Genomic DNA, 27,663 nt, shown 5'->3' with positions numbered 1-27,663 from the left:
AGTTTTAAAAGAATTTTTATTTTATTTTATATTGTTACGCGATTATTGTTGTTGTGTTGCAATTTTTTGTTTTTGTATATGTGGTGATGGAAAGCGTAGTGTTTTGGTTATTGATAGTTCTGTTCTCACATATTTTCACGGATAATTGAAGGTTCTATTGTATGGTTAATGGTGTTGGCATTTGATCATCAAGGCTGTGATTGATCAAAAATTGACGTTGTTGGTTATAGTGGTGGTTGTCCAATGTAATCAATCTATAAAATTGTTGACAATTTTTTTTTATAATGCTACGAATTATATTGGTTTTGAATAATGTCCGTGCCAAGCAATTAGATAATACTATGTACAGATAATATAATGTGCAGTACCAGGATTTTCTGACAATAACATTTTTAACTATGATAATCTCAAACATATCCTCAAACAATGATTTTCAAACATATCCGCAAACAATGATTTTCAAACACATCCTTAAACAATGGATATCCAACACATTCTTAAACAATGGATATACAACACATTCTCAAACAATGGATATCCAACACATTCTTAAACAATGAATTTCAAACATCATAAACAATGAATTTCAAACATCATAAACAATGAATTTCAAACATCATAAACAATGAATTTCAAACATCATAAACAATGAATTTCAAACATCATAAACAATGAATTTCAAACATCATAAACAATGGATTTCAAACATCATAAACAATGAATTTCAAACATCATAAACAATGAATTTCAAACATCATAAACAATGAATTTCAAACATCATAAACAATGAATTTTAAATACCTTAAAAGGAATTTTAATCAAAGAGTTTCAGTCAATTTCAAATGATAAACAATCATTTCCTACAATATTATGATGAACAATCATTTCCAACAATATTATGAACAATCATTTCCAACAATATTGTGATAAACAACGAATTTCATGTAATATATTTTAAATTCATAACTATGAACGTTTCCAAATGATTCCTCTAAGAACAATAATTTCTAATAATAAATTTGAAAATTATGTCATAGCTAACAAATAATATCAAACAATGCCACGGTTAACAAATGATATTAAACAATGCCACAGCAATCAGTAGATATCAAACAATGCCATAGCAAACAGTTAACATTAAATATTTATCAACCAATGTCATAGATAAAAATAAATATCAAACAATTGACAACGAAAATTAACAACTTTTGACAATAAATTCAACGCGATATTATATCTAACAATAAATTTCCAACAAACGACTTTTATTAATTGACTTTCAAACAACAATACTCTTGATCAGCTGTTTTTAAATAATATGATAGCATTTTCGAACAATGCCACGGTCAACAATGGATTTCTAATTCTATTCCGAACCACGAAATTAAAACAAAAATCCCATTTAATTCCACGAAAAATTCCATCATTACAAGTGGCCTTAAATTTCAAACTCCAATTACTTTTAAAACGAAAAAAAAACAAACATTCATTCTAAAAAAAGTACTACATTAATTTATTCCTTTAAGTTAATCAACAAAAATAGAGAAAATGTTCATTTAGTTCATTTACTCACTCACTATATTTTTAATAAGTTTTTTTGTTTTTTCGTTATAAACTTTCATTAAGAGAGCGATTGTTGCAACATCTTTGAAGAAAACGAATCATAAAAACTTCGCGTACTCATTTATCTATGCATTAATCTCTCTCTTTCTCTCATTTTATTTATTTCTAAGTAAGAAGTTTGTTAAAATCCCTATTAAAGGGGAGGAAAAAAAATAAAACTCTTTATACGACCGGGAGAAAAAAAAAAGATTTCTTTTCCCTTATCTTCAACAAAGTTTTCCCCTTACTTCTAATTAGGGGGAAAAACGTTTTCCTTAAGAAAATAATAAGAGATTTAATGTCTGATTTAAGGTTAGAAGAAAATTTCGTTACGAAAGACCACTTATAAGTTGATTTAATATTAAATAAAGTCAATGTTCTTCTATTCATTTATTTTTTTTTGATATTATGGTTTGTGGTTTTTAAAGTGGTTATATTTTCGGTATAAGAATGTGATTTTTTTTCTGTCTTTTTTTTAATTAAAGACCTGCATTGTTTTATTGGTCCTGAACATTTTAGGGGCAAAAATGGTCAAGGTCACCCCGATTATTATAAGATTACAATTTTTAAGTGGTTTCAAGAAAAGATGGTGTTTTTTCGTACTTTGATTATTATGAACTCGGATGGGTGAAACGTGTGCGTATTTCAGTCTTTTTTTTTTGCGTGTTATATATGATAATGTTACGGTTGTTTGTAGATATGAGTTTCATTGTTATAGGCTTTGTCTTGTTTAAGTATCCGCTGACATGCAATGTTATTCTATATGATCTTGGCTTCGTTTAGCGTGGTTTCTTTAATTAAAGTTTCCATCATGGAGGTTATATGGAGTTGGAAAGTTAGTAAGGTCTTAGCTTGAATCTCTGGTGTGAAACTGGCCGTGGCATATTTTGGGATACCTTCTACAGCAGAAAGCCTCCGCACGAAGCTCGTGACGTCACTGAAGTGGTCCGTTTCACCTATAGTCATTGGATTTACTGCAAAAGAGGTAAAGATTTTGCATACGTCGGCCTGCTTTATCCAATGGCTGCAGGTGAAGTGGACAACTTCAGTGACGCCAAAGCTTCGCGCGGAGGCTTTCTGTTATAAAATGTGTTGGCTCAGCACGCTATTCGAAAATGACGGCTTCATTACCACGTTCGGAATAACTTCGTTTCAGACATATTTGATGCCACTCTCTTGACTTCAGGTGCTGCGGTACATCGTTTGGGTATCACCGGTGTCGTTAGAAACTAAGGCTTGAAATCGACGGCTGGAAACTGCGGCTAAAAGGCTGGGATTAGAGACTGCAGTCAGAAATATTCGACTAGAAATTTCCGATAGAAATCTCCGATTATAACTTGGGGCCAGAAATTTTTTTCTTGAGACTGCTGATGAAAATGTGTGACTAGAAATCTCTGGTTGGAAATTTTTCGCTAGAAATCGCTGGTTAAAAACTGTCTTGAAATCGATGACTGGAAATTGTGGCTAGAATCATGGTATTAGAGACTTCGTCTAGAAGGTTGGGATTAGCGACTGAGGCTATTAGGCCCGGTTTAGAAACTAAGACCAGAAATATCCGGCTAGAAATCTCAGATTAGAAATTGTGGTTAAAAACCTTTGGCTATAGAACCTACAACTTATAAGTTTATTTAATAGGAAAAGTAGTCAGTGTTCCTCTATTTTTTGTTTCAATATTGTGGTTTGTGGTTTTTGAAGCGGTTATATACTTATTCGGTGTATATGAGAACAATTTTTTCCCCGTCTTTAATTAAAGACTTGCATTGTTTTATTGGCCCTGAGCATTTTAGGGGCAAAAATGGTCAAGGCCACCAATTATTATAAGATTGCAGTTTTTAAGTGGTTTTAAGGTAGTGTTGTTCTCTTTTATTTCGATTATTACAAACTCGGATGGGTGAAACGTATGTGTACTTCAGTTTTTTGAAGCGTATGCGTGTTAGGGATTTTTTTTAGATATGAGTTTCATTGTTATAGGCCTTGCCTTGTTGTAAGTATCCGCTGACATGCGATAAGGATGCTATTCTATATGATCTTGGCCTCGTTTAGCGTGGTTTCTTTAATTAAAGTTTTCGCCATGGAGGTTATATGGAGAAGGAAAGTTTTTAAGGTCTTAGAGCTTCTGAAACTGTGGTAAGGGGTTCTCAAACTTTCACGGTCTCTGCACCGTTAGAGATTTTACATACCTCGTGGCAAACTTGTTCGATTTTAAGGCACTCAAGTGGCACTTCCAGCTACCATGGCACACTGGTAGGAAATGAAAACTCTATTCCTATGCTAAAAATAACTTCATTAACACCAAGTACTGGCACTCTTGATAACTTGCGTGCCTTGGCCCACCGTTTGGGAATCGCTGCTGTCTCCAGAAATGTCTGGTTAGAAACTCTGGCCTGAAATAGACGACTGGAAACTGCGGCAAGAAATAACCTACAAGAAATTTCGGCTAGAAATCGCTGATTAGAGATTGCGGGCAGAAATCTCTGATTAGAAACTGTGGACAGAAATCTCTGATTAGAAATTGAGGACAGAAATCTTTGGCTATGTAGAAATTGCAACTAAAAATCTGTGACTAGAAATCTACTGGATATTGTGGCTAGAAATCTCCTTCTGAAAATTGTGGCTAGAAATCTTCTGAAAATTGTGGCTAGAAATCTTCTGAAAATTGTGGCTAGAAATCTTCTGAAAATTGTGGCTAGAAATCTTCTGAAAATTGTGGCTAGAAATCTTCTGAAAATTGTGGCTAGAAATCTTCTGAAAATTGTGGCTAGAAATCTCCTGTTGGAAAAAGTTATTGGGATCTCTCTCTCTCGCTAGAAATCTCCATTTAAAAACTGTGGCTTAAAATCGACGACCGAAGCTAATGCTTGAAATAGATGACTGGAAACTGCAGCTAGAAGGCTGAGATTAGAGACTGTGATCAGAAATATCCGACTTGAAACTTCGGTGAGAAATCTCTCGTTAGAAATTGTGGCCAGAAATCTCCGATTAGAATTTAATGATAAAAATCTCCAATAAGAAATTGTGGCTAGAAATCTCTGGTCGGAAACATTTACTGGAAATTGTAACTGGAAATCTCCGGTTTGAAATAGTTACTGGAAGTCTATCGTTGAATGGCTTGAAATCGATGACTAAAAACTGCGGCAAAAAGGCTGGGAATAGAAACTGCGACTACAAGGTTGGTTTTATAGACTGTTGCGAGCATAGGCGTACGCAGAATTTTCTCGTGGGTGGGTTCATATTTTTTTTCCTTCTGAGGGGGAGGTCACATTCTTCCCCTGCAAAATAACACTATAATTTTGGCTCGGGGGGGGGGGGGGTGCTCCTCTCTCATTTATAAAACTGAGTTGTTTGCCACAATGGGCACCAAATACATCTTTCATGTTGATGTTGTTTTGTAGTAGGAACAAGAATTTTTCTCTGGCTCAGGGGTTGCCAGATTTTTCGATTTCTCAGCGATAATCTCACAATGTGGAGGGGGGGGGCAGATTTACATAATAAATACAGGGTGATTATAATTAAAGTTCCTGTACACTGAATAGTTTCTCTCAAAACTACTCGTCCGCACTCAGCCTAAATTTTCAGGATATCTTAATGAGACCATAGGAGAGAGATTTATACAATAAAAAATAGTTTAATTTTTGACCACCAGGTGTTTATTGCATTTCCTTTCTTTTCCGTGGTCCATGTTGCATGCGTACCAAGTTTCAACGGAATGCTAAGGCCTCCGCATGGGTTGAAAAGTTCATCTGAACGCCATGAGAGAGTAGTCCGATAAGACTACCTAGCAAGTTTGCCACATTTTGAACCACAGCAACCTATTTAGTTTCTTATTTTGCCGTGGGAATCTTCCGGGTTGGCCCGCAAATACCTCACGGGAATTGGATGTGGGGCGCAGAAATCGCCAAATCTGTTCCTCATCGTCTCTTTTTCCACACAACGATGATACTAGCACGTGCAGCGGAATTTTTTACGCTGAATATTCTGAGTGAGGATGGACTACTTGCGTGACGTCACGAGCAGCGTGCCTTCTATCTCTAAGAGGTGCTGAATGCGTCCACACTGTAACGGACGCAACTGCATACTAAAACTGCTCAGACCAAAGTAGCGCCCGTTCTGGTGGACGTATTCCACTGAAACTTGGTGTATACGTTATATGTGCCATGGAAGAAAAATTCTATAAAAAAGCGTCACTTATTCGCGTGGTGGTCAAAAATTGAACTATTTTTTTTATTGCATAAATCTCTTTCTCCCATGATCTCACTAAGATATCCTGAAAATTTGGCAGTGTTCGGATTAGTAGGTTTTGAGAAAAACTATTCAGAGTACGGAAACTTCAATTATAATCACCCTGCAGTTTCCCAAACTTTTTGTTCCAGCGCCCCCTTCTTCAGAAATTTTTCTCCGTCATCGCGGCCACCCCCCCAATTCAAGCGGACCCATATGATTTTATGTTATACCCGTAGCTTCTATCGCTCCCGGACTATTCAATTTCCCACTTTGGGAAACACTGCTGTAGATTAATAAAATGAAAGTCCCCCTTCCCTTCACCTGACGATTAAAAGCCCGTACTGATCTTTGGAGGAGGGGGGAGGAAACGTGATAGAATTTCAAAGAATTAATCAATGTCTTGTCTCGTTGTTTACATCAGAACTGATCGTTTTTATTGAGTCTAATGAAAAGAAAAGAGATAAAATGGCATTGGAATGTCATGGAGACGACATTGAACCAATCATTACGGATTTGGATGTCGGAGGCAAACACATACAAAGAGATTTCAACTCGAATTACCATATCGGAAAACATCACTTGTGTCGAACGGTTCGTTCAATTGTATCCGCCATCGAGATGTAGAATCATCGATCGTTCAAAAAGGAGGTGGTTGCGGATGGGGGAGGTCCTCATTTGTGAGAACACAACACAGAAGAGGTCGTGGTACAAACCTTATCCGATATTCGAGAACACACACACATACGCGAGTTGCGTATGTGTTCGAACATCGTTTGCGCTGATACATCCCAATGAAATCATTCAATTCGATAACGGTTATCCGATACGTCACTGGCCTCTCGCCGCAACTGCTTGTGATTGTTTCGAGATCACCGATCATTTATTTGGCTTTCGAATCGCTAATGAGTAAATTTGATAGTATTATTTAGCATTTTTTCCCCCCCTCTCCTTATGGCGCTGCTGTCGAATTTAGGATTGCGCAAATTTTGTTGTCAGTTCAAACATTCGTTATCGTGTGTCATCGTTTATCATTGCAATCTATCTATGTATATATATATATATACTAGGGGGGCTCTGCCCCCCTGCCGCCTTTGGCGGCCAACCCCCCCCCCCACTTCTCTCCCGGACATATCTTGTTTATTTCGTCCCACTTCATCAGCGTGCTATGGAAAAGGGGAAAGGGACGTGTGAAAGCACCAGCCTACTGAAGAAGCGAATTTTAATGAAAATAATAATAAAGCAACAAAAAACAAATGAGATTCATCAAGTATCCCCAGAAAACTTCCCCATGGGGGTCCCCAGATTCAATTCGCTGAATTTCAGTGGGGCCCCACACTGGATATATCTTGGGCTACCGATGTGTTGCAAATTTTACAATGTTAAACCACAAAAATCAATGAGATACATTCAGGGGCACCGAATTACAACCTGCCAACATTTCCATGAAGCCCTGACCTGCAAGCTTGTCGGACACCCCCCTGTGAGAATTTTTCATTTTTATCAATTTTACAACGAATAAAATCCAGGGCCCCACATACAGTAGCGGGGACACAATACGCAGATTTTTAGTGGGGCCCCAGACTGGCTATATCTCGGGTTTCGGCTGTGGCAAATTCTACAACAGAAAAGAATGAGATTCATCCAGGGCCCCCAAAATCAAACCTGTAAACATGGGGCCCCCCGACTTGGAAGCTTGTCGGTCATCCCCCGGAGCGAGTGCCATGAAAAATTTTCATTTGTATTCGTTTTACCAACGAATAAAATCCAGGGCCCCCAACAAATTACCCGGGACACCAATTCGCATACTTTTGGTGGGGCCCCAGACTGGCTTTATCTCGGGCTTCGGCTGTTGCGAATTCTACAACAGAAAAGAATGAGATTCGTCCAGGGCCCCAAAATGAAACCTGTAAACATAGGGCCCCCGACTTGGAAGCTTGTCGGTCATCCCCCGGAGCGAGTGCCATGAAAAATTCCATTTGTATTCGTTTTACCAACGAATAAAATCCAGGGCCCCCAACCAATTACCCGGGACACCAATTCGCATACTTTTGGTGGGGCCCCAGACTGGCTTTATCTCGGGCGTCGGCTGTTGCAAATTCTACAACAGAAAAGAATGAGATTCATCCAGGGCCCCCAAAACGAAACCTGTAAACATAGGGCCCCCCGACTTGGAAGCTTGTCGGTCATCCCCCGGAGCGAGTGCCATGAAAAATTTTCATTTGTATTCGTTTTACCAACGAATAAAATCCAGGGCCCCCAACCAATTACCCGGGACACCAATTCGCATACTTTTGGTGGGGCCCCAGACTGGCTTTATCTCGGGCTTCCGCTGTTGCGAATTCTACAACAGAAAAGAATGAGATTCGTCCAGGGCCCCAAAATGAAACCTGTAAACATGGGGCCCCCGACTTGGAAGCTTGTCGGTCATCCCCCGGTGCGAGTGGTATGAAAAATTTTCATTTGTATTCGTTTTACCAACAAATAAAATCCAGGGCACCCAAAATGAAACCTGTAAACATGGGCCCCGACTTGGAAGCTTGTCGGCCATCCCACGGAGCGAGTACCATGAAAAATTTTCATTTGTATTCGTTTTACCAACGAATAAAATCCAGGACCCCCCAACCAATTACCCGGGACACCAATTCACATACTTTTGGTGGGGCCCCAGACTGGATATATCTTTTGCTTCCGCTATCGAAATTTTTCAACGTTAAAGCAGCAAGAAAACAATGAGATCCATCAAGGGCCCCTGGAAATGAAAACTTTTTACTTATACGTGAAATCTTCCCCGGGTACCCCGACCCTGTGTTGGGAGCACTGCTGTTGTGTGTGTATATTACACATATATATATACCTCTCGGCATGGACCTCCCCCCCCCCCCCACAAAGGAAGGGCTGACAGGGGCCACAACGATTCTTTTCACTTTTTGATTTTTCACACTATAAATTAATCACAGGGGGGCCCCTGAAAAGCTGGTTTGGGGGCTCGAAATCTAAATTCCAGCCTAAGGGCTCTGCTGTAGGATGTAGGAGCCTCTTGGTACATGCACATAACATGGTCCCGATGGGTCAAATGGGTCCCGATATGTGAATATCGACCCAATATCGATATATGATATATGATATCATATCGATATATGAATGTGAATATCGATATATCAATCGAACCCACTTCCGTAACAGAGTTTCCGTCACTCAAAAATTTCACCCATTTCCGTCACTTGGTTGCTTAGCAACAGGCCCTTTTCGAGTTTGTTTGTGATTTTATATTATAGAATAGATATATGCTAGGGTTCTTCTTTTTCTGAGTGGTGAGTACCGTCTATGTCGAGAGTGCTCAAACTTTTTTGGAAAGTGCGGGCCACTTTATTGGTTTGAAAAAGTGTCGTCTTAAGTGATCTGGGAATGTACCGCAGGCCACTAAAGTGTTCTGCAACTGTGTCGCGGGTAACATAAGTGGTTTGTTACTGCACTGAGGACCACTTAAACGCTTTGAAACTGTGCCGCAGGTCATTTAAGCGATCTGTAAATGTGTCGCCAGCTGCTTGAGTGATGTGGAACTGTCCCGTGAAAGTGGCCCTGTGACGGTGGTGTCTAGGATAACTCAAGTGATCTGTAAATTACCACTGGTCTCTTAATCGCCTTGGAAATGTGCCGTGGGCCACTTAAGTAGTGTAAAACTGCACCACGGGTCACTCAACCTGTGGCGCTCCGCGTGAGCCACAGGCCGCTTAGGTGCTCTGGAATTATGCCGCGGGTCATTCAAGTGACATATGAATTACCACTGGTCCCTTAATTGATCTGGAAATGTGCTGCACGCAATTTAAGTGATGACCGCACCACGAGTCACTGAAATTGTCTGTAAATGTGTCACTTAGTTCATTTTCACAAAATTAGGTTTGAGGTCACGGGCCACATCAGATAAATTCTAGGGCCAAGGGTTTAACGTATATGGTCCATGCCCTATCATCATCAAATGAAGAGCACTTACTTGACATCTCTGACATGAACTTAAATCAGCATATACACAGGGTGATTATAATCAGTTTCCGTAATCTTAGTAGTTCTCAAAACCTACTCATGCGGATACAGCCAAATTTTTGGGATATCTCAATGAGAACATGGGAGAGAGATTTATGCAATAAAAAAAGTTCAATTTTTGACCACCAGGTTAATAAATAGCGCTTTTTCATTGAATTTTCCTGGTCCATGTATATACCATGTTTGAATGGAATACGTCCGCCACACACACAGAACAGGAGCTATACAGGTTTCAGTATACTGACACTACTCAGACCTATGAAGCGCCCGTTCTAATAGAGGTAATCCATTGAATTGATATATACGATGTATGAACCATGGGAAAATGTAAAATGCGATAAAAAAGTGCCACTTTTTCACCTGGAGGTTGAAAATTGAACTATTTTTTTATTTCATAAATCTCTCTCCCATCGTCTCATTAAGATATCCTAAAAATGAGTATATGCCTACTCTATACTCACGCCTACGAAATCAGGGGTGATCATCTAGTACTCCTCGTCGTTGCCGTAAGCTCCACTGTGCTCGCAAGACACACGTTGAAAATTCCTGATGTAAGCAATGGGTATGTAAATACACTGCTGGGAAGTACACTAAAACCTCTCTTAACGGTAACGCTTGTTTCACGGCGCCAAATAATGAAAAGTATGCATTTCGAGCCTCTGATTGACGGACACCTTCTTTTACTGACAATTTTTTCTCTCTCCCTGGTGTCCTCAAAAGAGGGATTTTATCTTACTTCGATAGAGCAAGATACTAAAGTCTAGAATATGGCACAATCCAAGCATTTTTTGTCCTCAAGTAGAGGTATGCACACAAGACTCTAATGATGCTTTAATTTCTTTCCAAAGAACTCAAGACCTTTGAATTGAGAGAAGAGACGTTAATTATTTTCTCTAATCTGTTCTAAGCTGATTATTATCTTGAAAACACTTCGTAGCACCCGAACTTCGCACTAATACCCTCAGAAAGTGGATAAAACCTCCGTAACAAGAAGGGTTTTGGAAAAACGACTGCTTTCTTGCAGAAGCCGGTATAAACCAGTCTTCCAAACTTTTTGTCGTACATCGATCCTTCCCCCCCCCCCCATCTCTGTATCCGCCTGTTCTCGCTTATTAAGCCAACCCAAACGATCCTATGTATATCACACCTGGTTTCTACTACTGCCGTACTGGTTCTTCTGGCGCTCCCAAGGACGCAATACCACCCACTTAGGGAAACATTGATATAAACTGCCGAATAGGAATGCTACGATATCTTGCAATGTTGGAAAAAGGAAAAAAAAAATTAGCGCATGTGTGTTATCACCGTTGGTAAACTTGATAGGGGCTCGGTTCGAATCCCAGCCAGGAAACCGATTTCGTTTTTTTTCCCCCTAGAACAACAACGAACCTTTCTTACTCACTCGTGTCATCGAAATAGTCTATTCTTTGTGTACAGTTGAGTCTAAAATTGAGCACCAATCCTTGAATTTAGCATTTGTTTTCAAACCTATTTTAACATCCTATAAAATTGGCAACAGAGTTAAGGAAAAACGAAACCGAAGACATCGCGAGGGAACATGGTGGTGAAAAAATCGATTTGCATCAACAGTGTGTGTGTGTGTGTGTGTGCATGCATATGAACAACCTAGTAGAATTCTCAGTTTCTCTCTACAACAATACAGACTTCTTTCTAAAGCGGGTTCCAATCTGTGAAGTTCAATTTGCAGTGGCATCGGAGCCGAGGATGTCCGAGCACCCACGGTAATCTGTGGTACGGGTCTGGGCACCTCCAAAATTGACTCAGAAATCGAAATTTCCCATATAAAGCTCAAGACTAGCACCCACGGGTTCGAAACAATTCCGCCGCCTCTCCCAATTTCGTTTTAAGCCTTTATCTCTACCGACAAAGTGCCAGGCTAGATAATTTGTTTTGTATTGACTAATTGTTTGAAGAACCGTATTTTTTTTTTTTTTTGGCTCTAGTTGATCATTTGATCATTTTTGTCGCACCACGGTCATTTTCTGCACACGACGGCTAATTAGACCGGGACCTACAACTTATTGCCGATTTCGAACGGCAGCCTGTTTTTTTTTTTATAATCACCGAGAGGTCGATGTGGGATTCCCTGCCGTCGCAATATTTTTCTGTGGTCATATCACCGTTTCTATTGTACCCCTGTGTCAGGCCAGGGAAGTTTTCTGACAAGGACGAACCGGGTATTGAACTTACGACACCTGTAAACATCCTTTGGTACTTTAGGCGAGTATCTTATCGACCTGGGCTATCGCTCCCCTTGGCTGTAGTTAGAACTAAAATGACCTGCGAAACATAATAATTATTTATTATTGTCACTATATTTATGGTTTTGTTTGTTATTTTTTCTCATCCAACTTTTAATAATATTGGCAGATAAAGGGTTAAAAAACTGCACCACCTTTCCGGAATCGGTTTCATTATGCCTCATTCTTGGCTTCAATTTGTATAAATGGCTGTTATGAGAAAAAATCAGTTAAACGCAAAGTCTACTGTGGAAAATGCGTAAATAGTACTAAAATTGTGAAATATTAGTGAAACATTCCGCTGTGGAATTGGCGAGAAGTGATGAAACCTTGCCAAATTGGCTATATACTGATCATTGGCTTCCTTTTCTTTATGATATCGCATTTCAATCAGTAACAAATATGTGCAGTCTTCTTAAATGAGAGAGAGAGAGAAACGTTATAAATAAATAAGACGTATATCTTTCTTTTTTTTCAAGTGCCTAATAGCGTGAAAGGATTCATTGTCTTAAGAGAGTTTTCAATTAGCGTTTGAAATATGTACCAGTAGGTCAGTGTCGCCCTCATAACCCATGATGAGGGCAGATGATCCTCATTGAGATCTTGTTATAGGCTAACAAAAGCAATCAATTAAAAATGTAAATAATGAAGAATCGTTAATGAGGTCGACAGAAAAATAAATTAATGGATTAAACACTTTTGTGTGTGTTTAGTAGAAAAGTAAGTTAGGTTAAATTATAGACTTCAGAGGCCGTGTTTTGAATCCAGCCTCTGAGGTATATGAAAAGGCCTCGTCCGTCAATCTCGACAGTTGGTAAATATGCGTGTGGGTCTGAACCCTTGTGTAATTTAGGCCAAGAATTTTATCATCACAGCAATCGTATTCTCTAAAATAGATTATTTTGCGTTTGATTGATTGCGCGCCTAAATACACAGACTTGCATGAGTGGCGATGCGCCTCATGCCACGAATTAAACATCCTTTCCTTGCTGTGTGTGCGCGCGTGTTTTTTTTTAATCAGTATATTTGTTGTTATTATTTGGTCCTTTGATTTTCTGTTTGATAAGGAATTGCTTAGAGATGAGCATTGTATGAGAGTAAGACGACTGCTTTAAGTGACATGAGATGGAAAATATACCCGTGACTTTGAGTATGACGTTTTGTTCAGGGCATTTGTGTGACTCGGTGTGTGTGTTTAGCTGTGCAACTGTCAAGTATAGCTCGGCATACGTCTAAACATTTAACCGTCATGTATGAATCGGCATAAGTTCAACAGTTATTGTCAGATATGACTCGGCATACTTCCTGCTCAGTAATCGTCAAGTATTAAATGGCATACTCCCACACTTGAAAAACATCTATTTTTACTCCGCATATGTCCAACTTGATAGCCGTGAAGTATGACGTGATATACTTCTCACTATACTTCTCACACGTGATATACTTCTGTGAAGTATGACTCACAATTTGTGCGTATACTAATTGTGAAGTATGAAATTTTGAAAGTTGAAATGTATTTACAAACATAATACAATACCCACAAAAAATACAAATACACATTATCTACCACATCATTACCCAAGAGATTACGACAATCCATCCAGAGCGTAGTGAAATTAATTCGTAAAAATGACCCAAAATTTGTATATAGACTAATTATCGAGTATAATTCAACATATGTTCATCTCGGCAATCGTCAAGTATGGCTCACAACATTTGCCAGGATTTAAGCTAGATAAAAAATTCCTTTAGCAAAAAAGCGAAAATGGGGGGAAAAAGCTTTGGCAAAATGATATAATGCTAATGATTGGTCGTTGGATGCCTACTCGTTTCGTACCTCTTGTACGCATTTTTGCGAAAATGGCTACTACTTCTTCTTTCGCGTTCTAAGATTTTTTTTGCGAAAAATGCGACCGAAGCTTAAACCTTGCCATACACTAATTATAAAGTATAGTTCAACATTTCTTTAGACATTGGTCTTTCAGTATGAACTGGGCGAACGCCCATTTCGGTAATCGTTAAGTATGACACCAAGCCAATGTGGCTCAACATTTCTCTAGAGCAGGAGTGTCAAGCTCAATCGGGCCCCTGGGCCATTTCCTTCAAAATTATCTCTCACGTGGACCGCCAACTATTGAAAATTAATGATAAAAATCCGTTAATTAGTTATTAAAATTTTGATTAAAAATTTGTTAATTGAAAATTGCTTAAAATATTTCAAAAATTGCTTAAAATATTTCAAAAATTGCTTAAAATATTTCAAAAATTGTTTAAAACATAAGAATCACAGGGAAATGCAAGAATTATTCAAATGAGCCATAAAATGTAATTCTACCTACCGACCAACCAAGATTTTTATTTTTTTACTGTTGACACAGCAAAATGATTGAGAATATTCTCTTCTGAATGTTTTTTGAGCAAATCCAATTCCCACCAAAACTTGCCCTTCCCTGAAAGATGAGGGTTGTTAGAGCTTCTCCCTTATTATTGAAGTCATTCAAATGCTAGATGTCGCACTCGTGTCTTATCATTTCTAGAGACATTTTTACTTCGTTTAAAAAGTCGAACTCACTCTCCAAGCTTTTAAGAAAAAAATTGGCATTTAAGAATAAACGCTGGTTGACGCCTCTGGATCAGGTGAAGTTCAAGTTGCTTGTTACAGACTTGAGAACGCTGCTGCTTATTTCCAACTCTTTGCAGCAAAGGACCCGCTGATAAATGACGCGATGGAAAACTTGCAGTTCAAGAATTTTCTAAATGTATTTTTTTTTCAATTTTGCAGTAAGTCTTGAAGCAGAATTTATATTTTTGATAGCCATTGCTGGCGTACCACTCTTTTTCCCCAATGCATAATTTGATGCATTTTGCCACGACGTGGGAAATATCTTCTCCTTTTGTGGTTTCGTGAATAGATAAGATTTCTAAAAATTCTCCAGTGATGTACATATTGTCAGCATCGCAAAGCCAAAGAAACAGTCATTTAAGCCTCGCCTTGAACACCCGAAATTTCATCGAAGGCTGTCTATTTATTTATTTATTGATGAACTCACACAACAGGCATAAGCCCAATTACGGTGGAGCGAAAAAAAAACAAAAAACAACCAGCTCATTGTGTGCAATACAGAGAGGCAAATAATAATAGGTCTAATAAAGTTTCACAAATAAAACAAATGCTGTATATTTGAGGATATTACTTCCAACTGATCACGCATATTATATCACCTATTACTGTTACTCTTACGACCACAATACGCCTCAGTATGGAAAATATCCCGAAAGGCTCGCACATATTAAAAAGCAGATATTTTCATTCATTTCTTAACCAAGGAACCTTTGCTAAAAAGCTTGGAATTTTTCCTGAATACGTAGCTGATTTTATATGTAGCACCGATTCAGTCGGATTTACAATTTTTTTTTTTGGAACTTGTTGAGACTTTGCGGGCCGCGAATGGGGGGGGGCAAGGGGGGGGTGCGCGTGTTTGACAACCCTGCTCTAGAGTCTAGAAATAGTTCGCCACGTATAGCTTGATATTTCTCTAGACTTCGATCGGTTGTTAAGAATGAATGGCCTTTGCTTGCGTCCATTGTAGTTATTATTCGTCATAGTCTCCCCACTGTCTGGTAGTAACTGTCTTAATCTACGGAAAAACTATGCCACGCATTACTCTCCTCATACATATTTCATCTTTCTCTAATCGGTAAGCCAAACTTGTTGGAGTGTATTGGTAGTAAAGTTCCAAGGCTGGGTTGTCGGAAGCTACTGCGAGTGATATTGAACACTGGGACTGGACACACTCCGATTTCCATCCCAAGGAGATATCAAACGTTCCCGAAAGATGGGTGCATCCGGAATTTTATTAATTATGTAATTATGCATAACAAAGTAACAAGAAGTCCGCCTACAAGTGTATGAATCAACAAAATAATTATGATGAATCGTGGTCCAACAATCAAAGTCTAAATTAATATTGTAGCGTCATTAGCACGTCTGCACTCGATAACCAAAAGTTCCGTTGGTGGCGGACCGTCTGTGCGTTCGTTGGATGTCTCAAGTTTTAGTCGTGTAGGCCTTACAAGAATAAATCGATGTCATGTCTGAGTCACATAAAGTCCTGGTCCAAGTCAGCAAATGTTCAGAAATCCAGGTGTTTTAGCTCGTATGTATGCGCTACACCGCTATAGTAGTACGCACGACTTGTTTTCGCTCGTACCAGCTTCAAGTGGACGACCGGCCTAATTTATTCTCAAAACACAAAAAAGTGCAAAAAAACTGCTATGAATCTTGTCATTCAAAGAAGAGGGTGGTCCAAAACTATCGGACTCCGTGTCTTTATCGCGGATAATGCAACTGTCACGCGTCATATCCATAACTAGAAAGATTTTGTAAATCTCGGACCTAATCGTTATAATAATTTCTCGTAAGAAAGCAACTTTGTCGTGGAGCATCTGGAACATCACACGCACCGTCCCGATTCGTGGGAAGGATAAGATGTTATCGCACATCAGACCCCCACGAAAAATCGTGTTGTCATTAAAGCAGCGATGATGCTCACTGATGGCGAGATTTCTTTCAGATTTTTCTATCAGATTCCGTGTTTTTCGCATCAAGCCCGTCGTGATTCCACACTGATAAATAAAAACCTGTCGTTCGTGTTGAGAAACACCGTAACGATGTTTTTTCTTACATCAAGCAGCACATGTTATTTTTACATTATGAGGGAAGAGCGTTATTTATCTTATCGTCCCGTTTATTATAAAACTTGTATCTATTTTAGCGGGAGTATATTTTACGACTGAAAGAAGCCGTCCCCCCCATCCTTTATTTACTTTCCGGGGGCCCCCCTGAATGAGTTGTGTAGCTGCTCGTGATCTCCTCAGAAAAAGACTCATCACATTCTTCTCCTTTTAAAACATCGCAATTTACGCCGAGAGAAAGATGGCGGACGGTATTTATTTCTTGGAAATGAAGCTAACGTTTATGTTTCGGGGTTTATGTGTGCCCCCTTGGCGTGACGGATGGCAAGCGAAGCTCCTCGTGTGTGCTTATATCTCTCTCTCCTCGTGAAATGTTGAACTTGCCCCTTAAATGGCTGCCCGTTTTTCTTTCGCCCGTCTTCCTTTTGACTTTGTTCTTAATGAATGTTTCTTAAACGATGCTTTTCCTCTTCTCTTTCCGTAATGAAAGTTGAGCTTCACGAAGCTGATATTGTGTCGTATGTACGTGCACAGGTTTTCTTTGAAGTACTTCTCACGGCTTCTTTTTTTTGGACTCTCCTCTTCATAATAATAGTTGATCTGGAGTTTCTAATTACTTGGCTGGGATTCGCTCAAGTTAATTTACCCCTTGCACCTCACGATATTCGAGATGGGGGTGCGCCATTTTCATATGTTATGGGATCCTACTCATATTATGCGCTGGAGTATGTATAGGTTTCCGAATCATGGTCTCATTCGCTATGGGTATGGGACCACATTCGATAAACCTGCCAAGGAGTTTGACGTCAATACATTTTTTAGGCCAAACCGGATGCATCTGCGAAAAGTTGACCGCAACGAAATTCTTTAAACGCTCATACAGTCGAATCCCGTTTTAAGGAATACCGTTATAGCAAACATGTCGTTGAAGCGAAAACTTTTTCCAATCTTTAAATAATTTTGCATAGGAACAATGTATTGCGAGAGTGATAGATAGCTTTTTCTCAGCCCGAGATATCAAGGAAACAGTTATTTTCCGGATATTATGCTAAGGTGAATTCGGAAAGGAAAGTCATGACGTCTCCGCCGGGACTCGAACCCAGGCCCTCTTGCATACCGGGCAAGCATGCTACCATCTACACCACTGGAGACATGGCCCTGCCTTCCTTATTTCCCGCACTGTGGCGTGAGGCGCTGAAGTAGAGGCATTAGTAGCCTCTCTTAACTTCAGGAAATGTGTCCCAGGTGGGTCGGTTTAGAGAGAGATATAGATAGATGTAGCGCATCACGCCACAGTGCGGAAGGCAGGGTCATGTCTCTAGTGGTGTAGATGGTAGCATGCTTGCCCGGTATGCAAGAGGGCCTGGGTTAGAGTCCCGGCGGAGACGTGATGACTTTTCTTTCCTAGTTCACCTCTGCATAATATCCGTAAAATAACTGTTTCCTTAAATGTATTGCGAATTTCGATATGAGAAATCCGTTATAACGGACTAGAGAACAAGTTTCTGAAAATCAGCAGAAAAGTACAGAGCGTTTCAAAAATGATCCCGCAAAATCGGTTTTAGGGAATTGACTTTGCTGAACTGTTGCGGAGGAAAATACGGCATATCTCCATTTATTTTCTTTCAAAATTTCTGAAAAACCGGACTAATTTGGAATTTCAAATTCAAAAAACAGTTATTCGATCCCATAGAAAAAAGACTTCAATGTAAACTTTCAAGATGTGTGTGTTTAACTGTCTTTACGGGACATTCGTTCTCAAGACATTTTCCAATAAACATACATAGAATCAAAAGACAATCATTTCCGAAATGGGCCAGTTACCAGCCCACTCATATGAGGAAAAGACTGTAATTTGCATGTACTTTTGGATCCAAAATCTTTCGAAAGTATTGCCCGCGTTGACTTTGGAGGGATTTATTGTTTCCTCGTCTTCCACAATACTTGTGGGGGGGGGGGCCCTCCAATGCGGGGTGCCCTCGAGTAAAACATGGAGAAAAAATAATTGAAGACGTATTTATTTTTAAATTATTATCATTTGATTAATTATCAATTTTGATCAGTCCTGAAATAATTTTTTTCACTAATTCTGAAAGAAGTTTTTGATTAATTACTGATTAAATTAATTCTGACTAATTATAATCTTAAATAACGTTAAGTAATTCTGTAATTATTTATTGTGGTAATTCTGAAAAATTTATTTTCCTTCTGATTATGTCTTAAAATAATTTGTTTCAATGATTTCTTTCATTGATAGAGAAATAATTTCTATCAGAAATCACGAAACTATTTCTCTCATTGATTTATACGTCTTTTTTTCACTAATTCTGAAATTATTTGTTTAAAAATTCTAATAAGTATTTCTGAATTTTCATCGATTCTGGAATTATTTCTTTCATCGATTCTGGAATTATTTTCTTTCATCGATTCTGGAATTATTTTCTTTCTTCGATTCAGGAATTATTTCTTCCATCGATTCTTGAATTCCGAATTTTCATCGATTCTGGAATTATCTCTTTCATTATATATAATTCTGAGTTTTCACCAATTTTTTCTCGGAATTATTTCTTTCATTTATTCTAGAATTATTTTTTTTCATTTATTCTAGAATTATTTCTTTCATTTATTCTATAATTATTTCTTTTTTTCTAGAATAATTTTTGTCGTTAATTCTAGAATTGATAGTTTTTCAATGTTATAACAACATTTTCCGAATATGATCGGTGGGCTAGGAGAAAAAGCTCCGGGGGGGGGGGGGGGGCAAATGTGGCCCTTCAGCCATGCGCCAAGACCCCGAATGTAAAGTTATCGTATCTGATGTTCCTAGAGGTTTTATCATTTTTATAAGTTTCTTGGAAAGGAAATTAAATTCCATTAGGGGGCTCTTCACAATTTCCATTCATCATCATTGATACGCATGTTATCGTTTACTCATATATGTATAGGAGAGGAAAAACGAGATGGCTTTCAAGTGATTCTCCAAAAACATTCACAGTTTCCCTCCCACAATCGTGAGAGATCATTGAATAGTAGTAACATGTACGGTGCACACACACGCACACGTAATCCATCAGCTTGTCACGTGGTCCTTGTGCACGTGCGTGACATTTTATTTCGTGGAAATGTGGGATTTCGGAAGAGATGACTGTCTCTTGTGTTTGTGTGTGTTTTTCTCTCTCTCCTCCTACACAATTTTCCTTTGCATCATCATCGCTTTTTCCCTATGGACATCCAACACAGAAAAGTGCGAAAGAGAGATCTAGATAGTATTTTTATTTTTAGAAATGGTCCTCCACTTTCTTTTGCTTGTCTATCTGTCTGTGCCAGCTCCTGATAGGGTGTTGCCCTAGAAGGTGTTGTTGCCGTTCCACGAAAAAACGTCCAATTTATTAGAATTGTTGGTGTTATTACTTGACAGCTCGGCAAGCCACTTCTTTTTCCCCCTCAGCTCGGAAAGAAATGTTTATTTTATATGCGTGTTTAATATTCGAGCATTAAACCCATTTGCATCCGTGAACGGAATGATCCGTGAATTGTGCGAGTGTGTTATCGCCGTGCGCGTAATATTCCGATTGTAAAGTGCGGGAAAAGTCGATTACATATCGATACAGGATGAATAGCCCCCATAATTGAAAGTTAGGGGTTCTTTGGTGACAGTATTTTAGAATTTACAATCAAATTTTACAGTAATTTATGGAATATACATGACATGAACGCCAGAATTCCTCCTCCGGACCTATCCAGTTATCTCTTTCAGCGGCAGATGCTGGAACACGCACGTACGCACACCCCCTACCTCATCTTTTACCTACCATTGTGACAATATTATGGAATAGTGTTTGTTCTTCAACTTTTTTACAGCTGCGAACCGGTTGGAAGCAGTTGAACAATTTTGTTTCGGAGACCGGCAGAAATGATTTGCGGACCGGCAATAAATAAATAAATTTGTGAAACGGCAGAAAAGTAGGAAAAGTAATTTGCGGACTAGCAAAAAAGTGCATGCCGTAAATAAGAGAACTAATTGGCAAGCCAGCAAAAAATATTGCGAATCAGCAAGAATTAGAAAAGTTTTCTGACGGGCCAAAAATAAATACCGTTAATAACGGAAATGGTCGGAAAAATAAATAAATGGGAGAAATTATTTGTGGATCGGCCAAAAAAAATTATAATAATAATAATTTTGGGAATCAGTTTGAGGACCAGTGGAAAAGAGAGAAATACATAATTTGAGGCACCGGTAAAAAAATAAATACCGTAAATAGGAGAAATAATTTGTGAGCCTGCAAAAAAATAAATAAATATGAAAAATAATTTGGGGACCGGCAAAAAATAGATGAATACTTGAAGTTAGCGGACTGAAAAAAAAGTGAGGAGAAATAATTTGTAGACCTGCAAAAAAGAATAAGAGGGAGAATTAATTTATGAACCGGAAAAAAGTATAAGATACACAATTTGCAGACTTGTGAAAAATAAATACTAATTTATGAACCGGCGGAAAAATGGGAGAAATAATTTGAATACCGGCAAAAAATGAATACCACGAATAATAATATAATTAATTAGCGGATTAGCATAAAATAATTAAATATGCGGAATAATTAGTGAACTGAGAAAAATAAATAGCGCAAATAGAAGTAATTTGTGGACCGGCAAGAAATAAGGGAATGGGAAGAAAAAATTTCAGGACTAATAATAAAGTTTATGACATGAATGTCGCTCTCCACTTAATACAAGATATACAGAAGACTGGATGTTGTGAAGATATTTATTATTTGAGATGTTAATTTTTTAAGGAAGGAAAAAACTCATATCTGCCTCTACCGGGAGTCGAACCCGGGTCGCTCGATTGCCGGACGAGTGCTCTGACCACTATCACCGTCCATTGCACGGTTCCGTTTGGCACATATACGCTCTAGCGAAGGAAAATCTCTATCTCCTCTGTACTCGGTCAGAGCACTCGTCCGGTAATCGAGGGACCCGGGTTCGACTCCCGGTAGAGGCAGAGATGAGTTTTTTTCCTTCCTTAAGAAATTAACATCCCAAATAATAAATATCTTCACAACATCCAGTCTTCTGTATATCTTGTAAAAAATAAATAAATAGAGAAATAGTTTGCGGACATAGGCAAAAAATTAATAAATATTTAAAATAATTAGCAGACCGGCATAAAATTAATGGTCGTAATAAGTCATTGATCTGCTGACAGCTAAGACAGATAGAAACAAATATAGAGTATAGTAGATATATAGATAATATAACATTTATTATATAGTATAAATCTAAAATTTCGTAGCGGCTAAAATGTCGATTGGTCTGAATGTTTCGGGGACTAGCGGTTGAACAACACTGTGATACCGTTGTTTGTAAGGAATAGAATATTCAGGACGGTTTTACAACTCTATGTGGAAACTTTGAGGCGTTGCTAAAAACATCTTATTTAAGCATTTGTTTGTTCAGATACTTTGGATTACTTTGTGGGTTTTGAATTTAAACAACTGCAGTTAACTTTCTGGTCACGCATACTGGAATTATAATTCGAATGTATTTCTCAGTTCATGGATAAGTTGCTATTGTCTCGGAATATATGCGTGATAAGTACCTACTTAAGTACGGTGTACATTTTATTTTGCATTACCGAAAACAACACACAAAAACTCATTATTATTAATTAACGAAAGTATATTGTGTGCTGAGTATAATTGAAACTCATGGCTTCTTATTTGTTTTTAATCTCATTTTCAGAATTTCTGGTTTGCATCAAGCTGCTCTCATGTGTAACGTCGCCATAATGAGGCTTATGCTGGACGCCGGCGCTTACGTCGACATAAAGGACAACAAAAGTAATTATGGTCCATTAATTATTTGTCGTTCACGTTTCAAATGCGATTTCGCACGTTTTTTCATGGTGGAGGGGAAATTATTGATATTGTTCTTTGATAGGAGAGAAATTGTCAAATTTTATATTCCTTTTTATATGTATGAATAATTTGTGTTTTGAATAGAATTGTTGAAAGTTTGAACAGAAATCCGTGAATTCAATGGATTGAGAAAATTCACGAAACACTCGGTCTGTGTAAATTAATTATCTATAAAAAGATGTAGTGAAATAAAGGGAGAAATGAATAAGCACAGCACATAATTCCTCGTAATCAAAGTTAGAACAAAACTTAGATTTGTCAACCAGAACAAGCGGTTTTTTCCAAGTCAGCCGAAATCTTTGGGGGAACACTTAGTGTGATTGACAATAATTTGAATATTTTATTCCCAAACAAGATACATTGGAAATAAAAATACAATGGTTCCCAAAGAGAATAACTAATTTCGAAAGAATGGTTTTTTTTCTCTCGAAGATATCGTAGAAACGAATGTTTCAAAAAAGTAGGTATCAAAAGGAAAGAGTAAAATACTGGAGAGCGAAGAATTCATCGTCCTAAACGATAAAGATTTAAGTACTGTATCTGAAAAGAATAAAAGATGGGGGCTGAAGTGAATGGTATATAAATAAAAAAAAGCTTGACGAAAAATTTGTATTTGCAGAAAAGGGGGAAGGAAGTGATTGCAAAAAAGAAATAAATTTGTGTTGGTATAATAAGCATCTACAGATAAAAACAAATATCTGAATGATCATCTACAAGGAAGGAAGTTGAGATGTGCGAAGGATAGAAAGACGCACTACGTTTGCAGAGAAAAATTATCAACAAGTATAATCAAAGATATGTTGTATGATGAGCTGGAGATATTGCAAGAAGACGGGACAACAGATGGACCACAAATGTTCTAGATTGGTACCCCCGTGGTGTTAAACGTCCGAGAAGGCGTTCCCACGACGCAAGATATGGATTGACGAGATCAGGAAAGTTGCTGGAGTCAACCGGATGGCTAAAGCATCAGACAGAGCAAAATGGAAAAATTTAAAGGAGACCTTCATCCAGCAGTGGATTGAAAATGGTTGTTGTTGATGATAATAATAATCAAAGAGGTTCAACTATCAACAGAGAAGAATGAAGTATCGACAGAGAAGAATGAAGTGTCCGCAGAGGAGAATGAAATATGGACAAGGAAGAATAAAATAAGAGAAAATAAGTATCAAAAGAGAAGGATGAAAATAAGTATCAAAAGAGAAGGATGAAAATAAGTATCAAAAGAGAAGGATGAAAATAAGTATCAAAAGAGAAGGATGAAAATAAGTATCAAAAGAGAAGGATGAAAATAAGTATCAAAAGAGAAGGATGAAAATAAGTATCAAAAGAGAAGGATGAAAATAAGTATCAAAAGAGAAGGATGAAAATAAGTATCAAAAGAGAAGGATGATAATAAGTATCAAAAGAGAAGGATGAAAATAAGTATCAAAAGAGAAGGATGAAAGGATGAACTATCAACAATGGAGGATGAACTATCAACAATGGAGGATGAACTATCAACAATGGAGGATGAACTATCAACAATGGAGGATGAACTATCAACAATGAAGGATGAACTATCAACAATGGAGGATGAACTATCAACAATTGGAGGATGAAACTATCTACAGAGAAGAAGGAAATATCAATAGAGAAAACAATGAAGTATCGACAGAGAAGAAAGAAATACAGTGAAACCTCGACGTAACGATATTCTGCGGGCCAAGAAAAAATATCGTAGTAGAATCATTATCGTTATATCGAGAGTTAGAAGTTTAACATTACAGTACAGACATTTCCAAACAAGACTTGAAAAAATGTCATTGTAGTAGGGAATTTGTTTTATTGAGTACCGTTGTAAGGGAGAGATTTCATTTCATTCTCAAGGAAGGTGGCGGTACCTCTTCCGAGAACAAGGGCATATAGAAGGTGTAGCAGAAGAACCAAGTAGCCTTAACGAAACACAATTAATCGATAAGCGAGGAGTGAAACATCTGAAAAGAAATATAATTATCTTGAAAGAAAAAAAAAGAAGAAATGTCGGATAATTCATGAAGGAGCTTCAAATTTCTCATTTGAATCATAAATTCATTAATTACAGCCAAATTCGTCCTGGTGACTTTTATTACAAGCTCGCGTTCACAAAATTAGTTGGCGCGTCTCTTCCGAGCGAGTTTTCAAAAACATAATTAATGATCTCGGCTGCCATAAATTTCTCTTCATTGTATTAGCTTGTATTGGAAGTCTAAAAATATAAATAAATTTACATTTTTCAAGAACAATGTTTAAAAATTTGAAACTCTATTGTCGAAAAATACGTAACTAATTTGAATTGCAATCTGATCTTTTCAGTCACACTCCATGAAAATTGAAAATAATTTCAATATACAGCCCTTGTGTACTTTGTTTAGTAACGAATTTCTTTTTCGAAGGCCGGGATTACACTGTAAAAGTTTCATAAAAGTTTATTTACAAAACATGAATAATTTAACCAATAAGGCTATCGGTTGCATTTTCTCGAATATAACCGATAGCCATATTGGTTGAATTTTTCAAGTTTTATAAATGAAATTTTATGAAACTTTTTTTGGTGTAATACCGGCCGAAGCTTCGTTAAAGCTCAACCAATGTTGTTGCTGTTATTAGAAAATATGTTTCGAACTATTGTGGCAGTATAATTGCTCATTGAATTTTTAAAACACAAACTCTATTCTCGAAATCTTACTATGTACCATTTGGTTCACAAAGAAGAGCCGATACATTTCGATCTCTCAATTCTTTAAAGATATACAGGGCGCATACCAAACACAGTATGGCTTATTACTGGCGAACCGTTGATCCTAGATGTATACTTCCAATTAGAAAAAGTTTTCAAATAACGTGTAGTACTCAGATATCTTTTTATACAGTCCCCGTGTATCACAGACCCCAATTAGAATTTTGTTGCCCTGTCTTTCCTGATGGGGGGAAAAAAATCCATGTTTCTATAAGTGCATTATTCACTGAAATATTCGAATTCGAAAAACGGAGGAAATTTCGGGGAAAAACAGCGTTAGATCCGGGTGAAATGGTTTTCCTGCATTTGGAGCTGTTTTTCCCCCAACTTTCTTCAGATTTTCGAATTCGAATATCTCAGTTAGAAACATGGATTTTTTTTTTTTTGGCATCTAGAGACACAAGGCAACTTTCTAATCGGGTTTTGGGTCATACGGGGACTGTATAAAAAGTTTTATTTTATTTTAATAACTATACAACCCCTTGAAACATGAATGAAATATCTGAGTACAACACGTTATTTGGAAACTTTTTCTAATTGGAAGTATACTTCTAGGATCAACGGCTACCCCCCTGTTTGCTATGCACCCTGCATCTTGAAGCTTTACTCGACCCACCCCAATAGGGTATGCGAGAAGCAGGGTCGTAACTAGAGGGAGGTTAGTCAACTGCCCGGGCCCGCAATTTTAGGTGGGGACAAAGAACACTATTACAAAATTATCGAATTTTAAAGTTGTGGCGCGGAAAAATAATGTTTGCCCCGGCCCTGAATCATGTTTACCCCGAGCGGCAAAAATCCTAGTTATGGCCCTGGCGAGAAGTTAAAAGTACATGCATATCACAGTGGTTCTCAACCTTTTTTCACTAACGGCTCCCTTGCACAATTCATGTCAAATCTGCGACTCCCCAGAGTATTTCAGTAGATACTTTCACTTACAAAAGACCCATTTCGAAACATAAACACAGGCACACACAAATCAATATCAATAGCTCGCCGCGACGCATTTGACAAAAGTTGGCAACATCCAGTTTGAAAAACACTGGTATATCAGGTGCAGTGGAATCCCGTTATAACTCCAAAGGACTGAAGAAATCACTTCGTTATAACGAAATTTCTTCAATAAATTATATCTTAAAAATCTTATTTCCGATTTTACGAATGTTAACATTCGTTAAAAAAATTTCGTTGCAGTGGAATTCGATTATAAGGGAGAAAATTATTTATTTGCGTTCTAGTTAATAAAACGAATATGAAGTAAAATTTAAAAAAATATAACTCAAAGCAATTCAAATCAATTAAGCACAAGTTTTACTACTAGACACATGCGAGTTACATTTTACATCATAGAAATTGCAAGTATTTAAAGAAATTGGTTGAAATTTTTGTCTATAGAGGGCACTGCACGAAAGCAGATCACTGGGAATATGCAAATCAGAATCGTTTAAAATGCAATGTTGTACGATTAACAGCTTATTTCTAAATTTTCCTGTTGCTGGCGCTTACTAATAAGGGTTTCACTTGTGTGATGTAGACATTGTTGATTAATCACCATTGTTGAAGTCGCTTTACCACAGCAACGAATCGCCAGCTGAACCAGCTTACGAACGTTTCGGACTCGGAACAGATTAAAGAAAATTTCCGATTATACTTTTGCCCGAGATTATGTAATCTGCTTTCATGCAGCACCCTCTATCTTCAAAATTCGAACTATTTTTTCCTTTATCAACCCCTACCTTCGTAAAAATAACCTTTTCGCAAACCGCATCCAAATTTACAGATTTCTTCAATTTTTAAATGAATTTTTAAACAATTTACGAATTTATGGGATACGTGTAATGGCCATAAATAATAGAGTAATTTTATTCTCGATCTATATTTATTCTTTTATCCTTCGATCCAGTACTACACCAGTACACATCTCTTCTACACTGTATCTCCGAATTATATTTCCAGCCCTGCCTACAGTTAACCATTACAGCTGCAATCCCGAGATATCTCGTCAAACTTGATCTGGTTTATCTCTGTCACCCCGAGATATTTCGTCTTCTAAAAACGTAATGAAGCCGTTTTCACAATAAAACATGTTTTGCATCCCTCAAACCAATCAACTGCAGTGGGCGGAGTCAGCTCTTGTTCATCCTTAGATAAGGAGGAGCGAAAAAAATAG

General features: G+C 37.8%; 1 protein-coding gene across 2 annotated transcripts in view; it reads left to right on the top strand.

Moving 5' to 3' along the window:
- The window catches only part of LOC149078171 (caskin-1-like), a 325,236-nt gene that overhangs the window by 127,053 nt on the left and 170,520 nt on the right, over positions 1–27,663 (top strand). For both annotated transcript variants that reach the window (XM_089241763.1, XM_089241762.1), the window contains exon 3: positions 22,563–22,660. In XM_089241763.1, coding sequence (XP_089097889.1) covers positions 22,563–22,660 — 98 coding nt within the window. The remainder of the gene's footprint in view (positions 1–22,562; positions 22,661–27,663) is intronic.

Source organism: Pholcus phalangioides, unplaced genomic scaffold (genome assembly GCF_987345545.1).
Source record: "Pholcus phalangioides strain wild (caught in Gottingen) unplaced genomic scaffold, Ppha-v1.0 ptg000014l_1, whole genome shotgun sequence".
In the NCBI taxonomy this organism is placed as follows: Eukaryota; Metazoa; Arthropoda; class Arachnida; order Araneae; family Pholcidae; genus Pholcus; species Pholcus phalangioides.
The sequence above is the reverse complement of the archived record's forward strand: the minus strand, read 5'-3'. Positions and strand labels throughout refer to the sequence as shown.